Genomic DNA, 13,049 nt, shown 5'->3' on the forward strand with positions numbered 1-13,049 from the left:
GTCCTAGCTACTGCCTTTGATCCATATGTGGGTGGAAGGAAATTTGATGATGTTTTGGTGGCTTATTTCTGTGAAGAGTTTGGAAAGAAGTACAAGCTGGATATAAAGTCAAAGATACGGCCTTTACTGCGGCTCGCCCAGGAGTGCGAGAAACTCAAAAAATTGATGAGTGCAAATGCTTCAGAGTTGCCACTGAATATTGAATGTTTTATGAATGATATTGATGTCTCTGGATCTATGAACAGGTAACTGTGTTCTATTGGTATTGTGTTATGCTTTGTTTTCAAGCATTTGCTCTTGTGACGCAAATCTCATAATAAAAGAGATTTATCGGCCGGTCATTAGCAGCTAAACTTCCTCAAAAGTTACTCCTTGCATGATACAGCCAGGGGAGACTATGCACCACTCCCCGACTGGCCAGACACTAACTCTTTCACTTAATAGACTGTAATGAAGTGAAAGAGTTTAATTTTGCTGAGAAAAAAATGAAACAGGAGTACATTTTAAATCTGGTCTGGAGTTGGCAAATGGCTGCCCAAAACAGTAGATTAGTCTTGTACAACTGAACAGTCTAAACTGCTCAGCTTTCAGTTAGCTAAATAATAATAATAATAATTAAAAAAAAATCAAACAAAACATATCTGACAGTCCAATAATTATTCATAAATGCCACTTCATGAGAAAAAATGGCGCAGATCATGTATAATTGCCCAAAAAGGCACAAACCATGAAAAATCTGAGCTCTAGTCTTTCTTTTCTAGATCCCAACTTGGGGGGTGGGTCTGTTGAACCCCCATACACACTTGATAGTTGACCATCGAGATGGGTTCAGCCTTCTATTTCTTATGGATTATTGTGTGAGTTTGTCATTTTGGAATTACATTTTTAATTACTTTATTCTTTTTCTTTTCTTTTCTGTTTTAGGGGTCATTTTGAGGAAATGTGTGATAGTCTGTTATCTCGAGTTGAAGCTCCACTCCGCAGCGTCCTAGAACAAGCCAGTAAGTAAGATAGATCACTAACGCTAAAGGCACTTATTGTTGGCATGTTAATTTTTTCTTGGTAATTGGCGCTAACTGCTGGAATTGTGTTACTGTCCTTGAAGTCTGTGTGAAGCAAATATAAAATAAAAACTAGTACCTAACACAAAGCTTTCTGTTAGGAACACTTTAAATATACTTGAAAATATCCATTTGTGTAGGCCTTACAAGCACCCTAAAGTGTCACTGTCATTAAATTTTTTTTTATTTTTTTTTTTTGCATAAATCAATAGTACAGGCGATTTCAAGAAACGTTGTAATTGGGTTTATTAGCGGAAAATGCTTTAAAATGCTTCATTGTTCTCTATAGAGAGGGGAGAGACAGGACAACAAAGAGTTAATTTACAGCTACATCACCAGGCTCTCTCCTCTGACATCAGCTCTGACCCCTGAATAGGGGCTTTCAGCGGTTCTCTGTGGTGTAATCCTTTGTTCTCTGCTGGGACTAATCTCCCTCCTTCCTTCTCCCCCCCTCCCCTCTCCATAGCTCAGACACGATCGACTGATGTAAAACAGTTGAGATTTCCTGATAATGAGCAGTGGATGACAGAAGGGAGATTTGGGGGGGGGGGACCTGGGGAAAGGCTTTTTAAATGCAGATAATGGCCCAATTACGTTTCTTAAAATCGCCTGGAATTTTTATGAAGGTGACTCTTCAAGATCTGAATACTTGGGTGTACCATAAATGTCTTACAGATGTGGGTCCCTTAGCTAGGACCTAATTTAAAATAAAAGTTGATTATTCAGAATTAGAAGAACCAAACTGCTTACTTCCAGAAACAGCACTACTCTTATCCTCCGTTTGTGTGTGGTTTTGCATCTCATTTCAATTGTATGTTGTCATATTGTGCTTCTCAATAGAGAATCATAGAGCTTTTGTTTCTGGTTTTCCTTGTTTTATGCAGAACTCAAGAAAGAAGACATTCATGCAGTTGAAATAGTTGGTGGTGCCACCCGAATCCCAGCTGTTAAGGAGCGAATCATCCGTTTCTTTGGTAAAGAAGTTAGTACGACGCTGAATGCTGATGAAGCAGTAGCCAGAGGCTGTGCATTACAGGTGAGTGAATAGCTTTATGTATGTGTCCTGGGGAAGGTTCTTCTTATTAAAGCTGTTTAAGCTTGTCTTAGGAGCTCTATGATGAATCTCATATTACCTTTAGTGTACATTCACACGTACAGGATCTTCTGCAGATATAATGCTGTCTTATTTAGTTGCATTGATAGCAAATCTGTCGCAGATCCTGTATGTGGGAACATACACTTAAAGAGAATATCAAGAGCCCTTGTTGTGGTTCAAAAGGAGCGGGCGGACAGGAAACTGTTGGCCAGAGAAGCTTCTATCTTTGAATTCGGGGATAAAAATGGTAGGCTACTGGCCTATCTAGCCAGGAATGAGCGGCCTCTTACATCTATTCCATTAGTACTGGACTCCAGTGGCGATGAGATTGCTAACCCTATAGACGTGAACAAAGTTTTCTTCAACTTCTATAAAGATCTATATTCCTCTAAATATACACTAACACCTCAGAACATCGAAGAGTTTCTTGCAGACCTCCCCTTAACGCCCCTTACGGGTTCCCAAGCAGGGCTCCTAGATTCCCCCATTACAGTTGAGGAGGTAGTGGAAGCCGTTAAGGCAATGCCACCGGGTAAGACCCCTGGGTTGGACGGGCTTGTAGGGGAATGGTATCAGCTCAATGTTGAGCTTCTAGCTCCTCGGCTGCTCTCCCTATTTCAGGGTGCCCTGGACTCTGGTAAACTCTCGGATTCCCTCAGGGAGGCTCTTATTATTTTATTATTGAAACCAGGTAAGGACGCCAGGCTACCTGACTCCTATCGTCCCATCTCTTTACTAAACTTCGACGCAAAGGTTCTAGCTAAAATCCTTGCAACCCGCCTGGTTGCTGTCATCACTTCTGTAGTACATCCGGATCAAACCGGGTTCATGCCGGGTCGGGCCACAGATATTAATATCCAGCGCCTCCACCTGAACGTAGCTGCTGCCTGTGCTGATGCATCTCCGGGCTTTGTTCTTAGCCTTGACATATATAAAGCATTTGATTCGGTGGAATGGCCATATCTGTGGGCTCTCCTGGCGGGACTTGGTTTTGGTCCTGAATTCATTGCCTGGGCTCGTCTGCTGTATGCTGCTCCACTGGCTCGCATTCGAACCAACTTAGATATTTCTGCACCCTTTCCCCTGGAGCGAGGGACGAGACAAGGATGCCCGCTTTCCCCCTTTCTATTTGCAATAGCTATGGAGCCTTTAGCGGCGGCCATCCGTGTCTCTCCCTCGATCTGTGGCATTACAAGGGGCACCCTGGTGGAAAAGGTATCCATGTACGCGGACGACACGCTGGTGTATCTGGCTGATGTAGATTCCTCATTAAGGAACCTGTTTGATGTCCTTGACTCCTTTGGTGCTGTATCAGGCCTCAGGGTCAACTGGTCTAAATCCTCCCTGCTCCCTCTTTCGGCTGCCTACACCGGCGCGTCCCCGCTTCCTGTCCCTGTGCAGGTGGTTCAGCGATTTAGGTATTTGGGGGTTGAAGTCACTGCGTCCCTTGAAAGTTACATCCCTCTGAACCTGGAACCCCTTGTAACCACTACCGAGGCTCGTCTTCGAGCCTGGTCTTCTCTGCCCTTATCCCTGATGGGGAGAATTAATATCTTCAAAATGATTTATCTGCCTAAATTTATTTACCTAAATTTATTTACCTATTTCATGCGTCTCCCTCTTTCCCAAGTCGTGCTTTTTTTGGGCGCATTGAGGGAATGTTGAGATCGTTTTACTGGCAGGGGAAACCCCCGCGAATCAAGCTAGCTTCACTGCAGGCGTCCAAGCGTCAGGGCGGGTTGGCTGCTCCTAATGTCCGAAATTATTTCCTTGCTTCTCAGCTTGTATATGCAAATTGGTGGCTGGATCTGGATCTGAGGAACCCCGCGGTAAATGTGGCGGGTGCTCTAATGGGCTCTTACGAAGGGCTTGCGAATGCCCTTTATCGCTATACTCCTTCCTCCTCGTATGTAGCTCCAATTCTGACCGTGGCAAGGGTGTGGTCCGTGGCTCACGGAGTGAGGCCTAATGATAAATTCTCCCCTAGAATGCCCCTGTGGCTTAATCCCCACTTACCGCATTTACTATCGCTCCCTGGCTCTGTCCTGTGGGGCAAACATGGTGTTAAATTCCTGTCTCACCTGTTCTGAGTCACACGAATTTTTATCCTTTGGCCAACTGAGGTCTGCCTACGGTATACCACAGACAGCCTTTTTCCACTATCTTCAACTACGGCATGCGGTGAGATCTCGATTTAACACGCTCCTGCTCCCCTTGGCATTTTCTGAACTAGAACTTCTTCTGGGCGCTATGGACCTACCTAAGCCACTGACGCAAGCATATCAACTGTTGCAATCAGATTCTTCCCCCTTTGCCAAAGCCTTTGAGGTGTGGGCGCAAGACATTCCGACCTTGACAGTGAATCGCTGGAGGGAGGTTGAAGCTACTTTCTATCCTACAGTTGTGAGTTCTAGAGATGTGCTCATACAGTTTCGTTTCCTACTTAGGCTATACTATACCCCTGAGCGTCTATGTAAGATGGGGATCATGACAGCAGCCGTTTGCTTCAGATGTCAAGGGGCAGTGGGGTCTTTTTTTGCATGCGGTCTGGGACTGCCCGAGAGTCATGCCCTTCTGGAGAGAAGTTATGGCCTTTATGGCCGACCACTTTGAATTTCCTCATATCTGCTCTCCTGAGATTTGTTTGCTGGGTCTCATTAATGAGGTGACACACAGCAAACACTATAGGTTGTTCATTCGCTTCCTTTTATTTTGTGCCCGCAAAGTCATTATAATGGAATGGAAGAGTCCTGATGTTCCATCATTAACTAGGTGGATACGATTAGTCAATACATATGTCCCGCTGTACCAGGCTTTGTATGAAAGCAGGAAATGCCCACAAAAATTCAAAAAGATATGGATCCATTGGATATCTCTGGAAGAGACTAATGTAAGGCCTGGCTGAGTTCTTTTCGCCATATCGGGTTCTATTATTTTGGGTCTTGCGGGAGGGGGGAGAGAGCGCCTTGTGTGAATGGTTTTGTGTGTGCGGGTGGGTGTTGAGTTTGTCCTCAGTTGGGAGTTCGCTCTCTACATATTCATACCCCCTTTTGGTTTGCTGGTGCAAGGCATCCTGTTAATACCTCCAGTATACTGCTTGCATTTTCCGTACGTTGTCATGAGGATTGAGCACCGCTACCGTGGTTATGTCATATGTATGCTTGTGTGTACTGTTATTATAAAAACTTGCTAAATAAAGGTTTTTTTAAAAAAAAAAAAAAAGAGAATATCAGCCCTTCTGCGTGTTATGAGCTGCAGACACAGGCTCACAACTGAAGGGGCAATAATATTATAAACGTGCTAGGTAAGATTAAAGGTCTTCCCTATCCCAGAAAGCGAGCCCTAGGATATGCCATTACTGTCTGACTCATGGAGGTCTTTCCACTGAGATCCCTGCTGGTGGGAAAGGATCCACAGTGTGATGTACTGCTGCAGCCCCTACAGGTTGTCCATCTGCACTGCAGCACAACCCCATTTATTTGGTTCATACAGACGGTGTACACATGACAGAAATGTGTGAGATCTCATCAGGAATAGGAAACCAATCACGCTAAAATTGGCCATAAAGCTAAGGAAATGTGCTGGTACGTCACCCAGCACGCTTCCCAAACATGCCCCTATAGCCTGCGTCCCCTGTACATATAGACCACAAAGTTAGTTTAACAATCTCCCGCGCTGTATATAAATTATTAGCTAAGAAGTCACAGTGGGCGTGTGGCTGGTCTTCTAGTCACGGTCCTGGGCAGGTTCCGGCGCTGTAACCACGCCCCTTAGGGCGTGTTGGAAAGCGCCGCATGCTGACGTCACCTGAGGGGGGCGGCATTGCGCGTCTAAGGGGCGTGATTACAGCACCGGAGCCTGCCCAGGACCGTGACTAGAAGACCAGCCACACGCCCACTGTGACTTCTTAGCTGGTAATTTACATACAGCGCGGGAGATTGTTAAAGTAACTTTGTGGTCTATATGTACAGGGGACGCAGGCTACAGGGGTATGTTTGGGAAGCGTGCTGGGTGATATACCAGCATGTTTCCTTAGCTTTATGGCCAATTTTAGTGTGATTGGTTCCCTTTAAGCGTTTCTGAAATCTTTGGTCACTCTTTAACTGTATTTAGTAAAAAGCTTTAAATGTTTCTCTGTTGGTTGCAGTGCGCTATTCTGTCTCCTGCATTTAAAGTTAGAGAGTTTTCGATCACTGATTTGGTACCCTATCCAATATCCTTGAAGTGGAATTCTCCTGCAGAGGAAGGTTTAAGGTGAGTGCAAAAATCTATAATGTTATAATCATGCAACACTGTCTGCCACTTGCTCTTTTGGCTACATTAAATTTTATAAATCCTCTTCTGCTCTTGTTAACAGTGTGTAACTGATCTTATATTTTAGCGACTGTGAGGTTTTTCCCAAGAACCATGCTGCTCCCTTCTCCAAAGTGCTAACATTCTATAGGAAGGAACCATTCACTTTGGATGCTTATTACAGTGCACCGAAAGAACTTCCTTATCCTGACCCCTCTTTAGGTAAGTAACACTGATAGACAGACATATACATGCACACACCTGGTCACCTCTTACTTGTGGGCTTGAAGCACCAAGACTTTTACCTCCTCTTCATGTCCTGGCTGATATTCGAACCTGTGATAGAACTAGTTGCAAGTTTAATTTATTATACTCATCCGGTTATATAAAAAAAAAGCTGGCTTGCTTGGAATGCCTGTCCTGGCTGCTGAACTGCCCACTCAGCCAGTCAGTGACTGGAGCAGAGTCCTGCTGAGCAGCCAGTCCATCAGCTGGATCGTGACATGGACACCCCATAGCCCAGTGGGGCTGAGGAGAAGTAACTGCCTACTTGTCATCGATTTCCCCCTCCCCATTGCAGGCTACAGGATTTTATCAATCGCCAGACTTCTCCTTTATATAGATAGCCAGGAGAAGTGCATAGCAGAGCACTTCTCTCCCCAGCTCTGTGCGATCTCAATAGCTTTGCAAGGAGATGGGCTTCATAGATTTTCTGTACTTGTTTTAATTTTAGGGTTTTGTTAATGTTTTTTAAGCACACTAACATTGCTTTTATGTTAACCTGGGTTATTAACATTGCTTTTATGTGAACCTGATTTTAACTGTTTATGACAGGTCAATTCCATGTGCAAAAGGTGGTCCCTCAAGCTGATGGGTCCAGTTCCAAGGTAAAGGTGAAAGTACGTGTAAATGTCCACGGAATATTTAGTGTCTCAAGTGCATCTCTTGTTGAAGTCCACAAAACAGATGATTCTGAGGAGCCCATGGAAACTGACCAAACTGCAAAAGATGAGGAGGTACTGCTATTAACTCTATCTACATGGTCCGTTCAGTCTGTTGTTCTGCTTGCTTGGTACTTATGCCTCACATCTGTTCATAGAAAATGCAGGTTGATCAAGAGGATTTAAAACAAGAAGAAAGCCAGCCAGCACAAGCTGAAAACAAGCCTAATTCTGAGGAAATGGAGGTATTATACATGTTCACTGGTTCTAAAAATTAATGGTTTGTTTCCAGCAATTGAATAAGCCTCCTTAAGTACCCCTAATAAGAAAGTTGGCAGTAGACTTGACTTAAATATTCTCTATTATGGGACTCTGTAGGTGCAGAGATCCACAAAGTAAAACTATCTGTGCATCAATGAAATTGAGTTCGGAGCCAGAGCCCCAGTTTTGTAACATTGGTTTTACTTGAAGTTAATTACTTACAGATATTGGCATGACACCAGGGTGTGCATTTTTATTAACTTTGTTTGTCTGTAACAAAGATGTTGACAGATCTTGTGCTAAGTTGTCTGTTCAACTAAACTAGTCAGAGCACCCTAAGCTATAGAACAAGATTAAAATGTCAGCTTTTTATGGTTGGCTACAGGGCCTATTTACCTCTTCCACTGAAATCCCCATAGGCACTTTTCTTAGCACCCCCTTTCATCTACCAGTCCAATCAATGGAATTATTTTAACTCCAAATAGCCCATGCAGTTAAGTCTAACGTAACCATATGAGGGCTTTTTTCTTTCTAGAAGTGTTCCTCTTAGCAAAAAACCTTTCGACATGTGTTCAGAGCTCATGCGTGTTGTTTTCCAATCGCTTCTATGCCGCCAGTACATGGCAGACTTCCAAAAACTTGTTACAACCCATCCTGTCACTAGGCACTACCACCCCACTATTGAGTGGCTGAAAGGGGAGCTTGTCTATGCTGTACTACGATGGTGCTTATGCTATATGTGGCTCATGCCTGGTTGAGTAAATATTAATATTCAGTGGTTTAAAAAAATCCTTCACCCAGGACGAAGTTATGTCATTGTGTTACACACTATTATGTTTATTTATTAATGTTTATTGCTTGGCTAGCTGTTCACTGGCCATATGTTCTTATCTTGTATCCTGATAAAACCCTTAATAAAACATTTGTCAAAAAAAAAAAAAATTCTTTCACCAGCCTACAGTATATTGCAGTACCATGCTTTCTACTACTGAATTGATGACCTAAATGATTAGTAAATAAACATTGTACAATTTGATTCTAGTTATTTTTGTTAAAAGTCTTCTGTTTTTTTTTTTTGTTTTTTTTTTTAATAGACATCTCAAACTTCACCTAAGGAGAAGAAGAATGATCAGCCACCTCAAGCCAAGAAACCCAAAGTGAAAACCAGCACGATTGACTTGCCTATTGATCACTATCCTCCATGGCAAATAGGAAGGGACTCCCTAAACCTATTCGTTGAAAACGAGGTTTGTGGTTTATATAGGCCTCTAGTAATCTGGAGACATGAAGTAGTCTTGTCATATAAATCTGATAACATAAATGGCCTGTGCTTACAGAGTTATCCCCTCTCCAGAGCAGGAGAGGCATCTTACTTTATGGCATTGGATCTGAGTGGATGCACATAACAGTACTTGATGCTAATAATTGTGGGGAATGAGGACCGCATCCGACTTTCCTCAGTGTTAATAGCAGTATGCATCGCTTAACAATTGTAAAGCCTCACATTCAGCTAAAGCTGAAAAACATATATTTTTAATGGAAACTGAGGAATGATTACGAGGAGAAACCATATTCTTCCACATTTGTATGCCTTTCACTCTTGCACTGCTAACCACACTTGTATTATGTCAGGATTTCAGACACTTGCTTCGCCCATTAAAATAAGATCCAGCTCTTGCTAAGCATAGATTCTTAGCTTTTAAATTATACCAGACTGTAAATTCTCTGCAAATTTTGGAGATTTTTGTAATACTTGTAGAGTTTTATTTGACATGTTATTGGCTGAAATGGATATTTAGGGCTCTTTTACATGGCCCGATATCGGTGCTTGTTTGAATATTGTCAATAACGATTCCTGTCTTCCTATAATCTGGCTGTGTAAAAGAACTTTTTATACTGAACCTATAATAATAAAAGATCTACCTTTTATATAATGCAGTTTATACATTCAAGTTTGGACAAGGACATTTAAAGGCTAACTGTTGACTTCTTTATCTCCCATAGGGAAAGATGATTATGCAGGATAAATTGGAGAAGGAACGAAATGATGCCAAGAATGCAGTGGAGGAATATGTCTATGAGATGAGGGACAAACTGAGTGGGGTTTATGAAAAATTTGTAAATGAAGATGTAAGTGGTGACCCCCCCCCTTACCCCACCCCTAGCTTTCCCAGCACGAAACAGCAAGTTTACCTCAATCACATTTCCCCTACAACTTAACTTGAGAGAGTTCATTGTGTATTCATTTAGTTGTTTTTTTTTCCCCCCTCTGGTTTCTTAAGGATCGGAACAGTTTTACGCTAAAGTTGGAAGACACTGAAAACTGGTTGTATGAAGATGGAGAAGATCAGCCAAAACAAGTTTATATAGACAAATTAACAGATCTAAAGGTAATGGGTAAACATTTATGGCTTGCTTGTATACATTGTGTACCAACAGTAATTTTATTCTAAGATCCAGAATTAACCTTCTCCTATGTTTATTGCATGGCGAACACTGTTGTCCCAGATTTTAAACTGTGTGTCCATTACTTCTAGAACCTAGGTCAGCCTATACAAACACGTTACCAGGAGTTTGAAGATCGACCTAAAGCTTTTGATGAGCTTGGAAAACAAATTCAACTTTACATGAAAGTTATTAATGCTTTTAAAAATAAGGTATGTAATGAGGTGATTATGAAATGTTTAGATATAGATTGTATGACACATTGTGTAGGGGAGTGTGTCAGAAGGCATAGTGCTATAACCCCAGATTGTGAGCAAAGATGCTGGAAAGCCACACATGCAGCCTAAGGCCAATTTTCACACAAGCATATTTGGCATCTTGCAGACTAAAACCGAACTAATATTTATCTGTAGAGCTATTTACAAAAAAAATGCAGCATGAGGAACTTTTACTAAAGTTGATCTGTATTAGTATTTTAATTTCATTTGCATCGGTTTTTCACCGAAAATCAACTTCCTGTCTAGAAGGCAGCCCATCCGTATTTTCCATATAAAAATAGGTGTGTAACTGATGGTATTTCATCTATAAATTCTGTATTATAGGTGTATTCACATGTATGTGTGAAGCAGGCTTAAAGATTTGGAAATGTGGTGCTCTGCAGGGAGGCCATAGAGCATAGTTAGGCAAATGCCTTACAACAGCTTGGAGAAGATTCAGTGCAGATCTTCTTAGTCCTGTTAGACGATGCATGCTTGGGTTGTGCAATGGTTTAGGCACAGTGTAGCTTATATGAGGAGTAACCTTCCTAAAGCCTCAAAATTACTGGTGAGAATTTACATCAGTGACTGTCAAAGCTCCTCTTTATGGTGTGATGGAACTTTTTGTTCAGTACTGCGAGACTCTGGTGTAATGTAAGATTTCTGGCTACAGGAAGAGGCATACGACCATTTAGATGCTGCTGATATGGAGAAAGTTGAGAAGAGCACAAATGAAGCCATGGAGTGGATGAATAACAAAATGAACCTGCAGATGAAGCAGAACCTTACTGTAGACCCAGTGGTGAAGACAAAGGAGATACAAGCAAAAATAAAAGTGAGTTTTGCCTTTATGAATAATGTCTTAGTGTCTTAACACTACCCCTTACAAAGGTTTCCTTGCCTTTTGGACCTGCTTTGCATTAGATTCAGGGACTGCTGGATCATTGTAATATGACCCCCTTAATACATACATACATACATACTGTACATGTACGGCATTCTGCATAATTATTATCTCTAGCGATTCCTGGCTGTCTTCTATTGCCAGATACCTGCCACAACAGTTAGCCGTTTGGAACCTGAATTGCAGTTGCCAGATTTCCTTTAAAGAATAAAGAGATTTTTTATCAATGTATTTAACATGTCATTCTCTCACGGACTTTGTCATTCATTTATTTTAGGAAATGACAAGCACATGCAATCCCATTGTCTCCAAACCAAAACCTAAAGTGGAACCTCCTAAAGAGGAGCAGCCAGCCGGAGAGCAGAATGGACCAGTAGACAGTAATGTTAATAGCACGGGCCCGCAGGGTGCAGAACAAAGTGCAGATTCAGCTACTTCTGATGCAGAAAAGAAACTTCCAGAAATGGACATTGAATAAATTCCAGAATTGATTTCTATTATCAAACAGTATAACAAAGCTTTAAGTTGTTACCTACATATGGCTCAGAACACTGATCAGAGAAAAGTGACAACTGCAAATTTCTCGTAGTTTATTAGTATATCCCTACGATTTCTTGCATTTTTTTTTCTATACCCTTTGACATTCGTATTGGTTTGACAGAGTCCTTATTCTTCTGTTGTATGTTGCTTTAGAGTAAGTCCTTGCTACTACTGTTTTAGCAAAGGCTGTAACTTGCACATTTACCAATAGGCTTGTGTATGGAGTTACACCAGGTCTGTAGCTTACCTTAGTAGTACTCAAGGTCTGCCAATAAATTCATAGCTGAGAAAAGCTTTTTATTACAATCAAAGCAACACTACTGTATCACCTGCTTATGAGTTTCTCGGAAGATGCTGAAGTTTTGGTTTGCATCTATTTCTGTATGCTACGTATCTTCCTCATTGACAGCTGGTTACTGGCAGTAATCTTTGCCTCTTGCATGGAAGCCTGGGTGCTTGTTGGGGCTAACAAGAAATAGGAGTATTAAAACCCGGCACTAGCTGCAGTCTTCTGATAGTAACATTCTTGTGCATTGTCCTCTTTAAAGTTGGAAATGATTTGATCCATGAAGTATTATACTTTCTATACATCCATGTAAAGTTTTATAGCCTTGGTATGTTAGGCAAACCGTAAGCTGTTCTGTCCACGATTCAACTCTGATGAATCCAGTGTGGTAACAATTGTTCTTAAAAGAAAGCTTTGCAGAAGGTAGTTATTATGCGGATGAGAGTCCCATCCATAGCCAAGAAACATCCTTTGCCGTACTGTTGGGTTTATAAGAACCATGTGCATTACATCCCCATCTCTCCTAGTGTGCAGCAGAATTGCTGTAGGAATGGAAGTAAATAGGTAAGGAGATTCACTTGAAGGGTACAGGTGGATTTACTTGCACCCATGCAATGCAGCTTGTTTGTCAATCATCCTTCATGTTATTTTAAACATGGGACAATATTTCGTATTTGTTTTGTGGTATACATTTCTAGTAACCATATTGGTCCCAGAAAAAAAAAAAACTGGATCCTGTACGAGGCACATGAGGATTGTGTGGTGATGCTGTACATAGGGATTCCCTTCAGAACACTTCAGTGCAACATTTAAGCATAATTTTTATGTTCAATAAAGTTCATATCCCATAGGAAAAAAACACAACTTTGTATTTTTTTTTTATTATTGTTGTTGATGTTGTTATAACCAAATCTCTTAACACCTGCAGCAAATCCTGTCTGAAAAATAAACTTGCTGGGTTGCAA

General features: G+C 41.6%; 1 protein-coding gene across 2 annotated transcripts in view; it reads left to right on the plus strand.

The window, feature by feature from the left end:
- The window catches only part of HSPA4 (heat shock protein family A (Hsp70) member 4), a 39,017-nt gene extending 25,968 nt beyond the window's left edge, over positions 1 to 13,049 (plus strand). For both annotated transcript variants that reach the window (XM_069971679.1, XM_069971670.1), the window contains exons 7-19: positions 1 to 245; positions 925 to 1,001; positions 1,946 to 2,097; positions 6,305 to 6,411; positions 6,539 to 6,672; positions 7,285 to 7,466; positions 7,550 to 7,636; positions 8,747 to 8,899; positions 9,657 to 9,782; positions 9,935 to 10,042; positions 10,190 to 10,309; positions 11,028 to 11,189; positions 11,536 to 13,049. In XM_069971679.1, coding sequence (XP_069827780.1) covers positions 1 to 245; positions 925 to 1,001; positions 1,946 to 2,097; positions 6,305 to 6,411; positions 6,539 to 6,672; positions 7,285 to 7,466; positions 7,550 to 7,636; positions 8,747 to 8,899; positions 9,657 to 9,782; positions 9,935 to 10,042; positions 10,190 to 10,309; positions 11,028 to 11,189; positions 11,536 to 11,736 — 1,854 coding nt within the window. In that variant the 3' untranslated portion in view covers positions 11,737 to 13,049. The remainder of the gene's footprint in view (positions 246 to 924; positions 1,002 to 1,945; positions 2,098 to 6,304; positions 6,412 to 6,538; positions 6,673 to 7,284; positions 7,467 to 7,549; positions 7,637 to 8,746; positions 8,900 to 9,656; positions 9,783 to 9,934; positions 10,043 to 10,189; positions 10,310 to 11,027; positions 11,190 to 11,535) is intronic.

Source organism: Dendropsophus ebraccatus, chromosome 1 (genome assembly GCF_027789765.1).
Source record: "Dendropsophus ebraccatus isolate aDenEbr1 chromosome 1, aDenEbr1.pat, whole genome shotgun sequence".
Taxonomy (NCBI): Eukaryota; Metazoa; Chordata; class Amphibia; order Anura; family Hylidae; genus Dendropsophus; species Dendropsophus ebraccatus.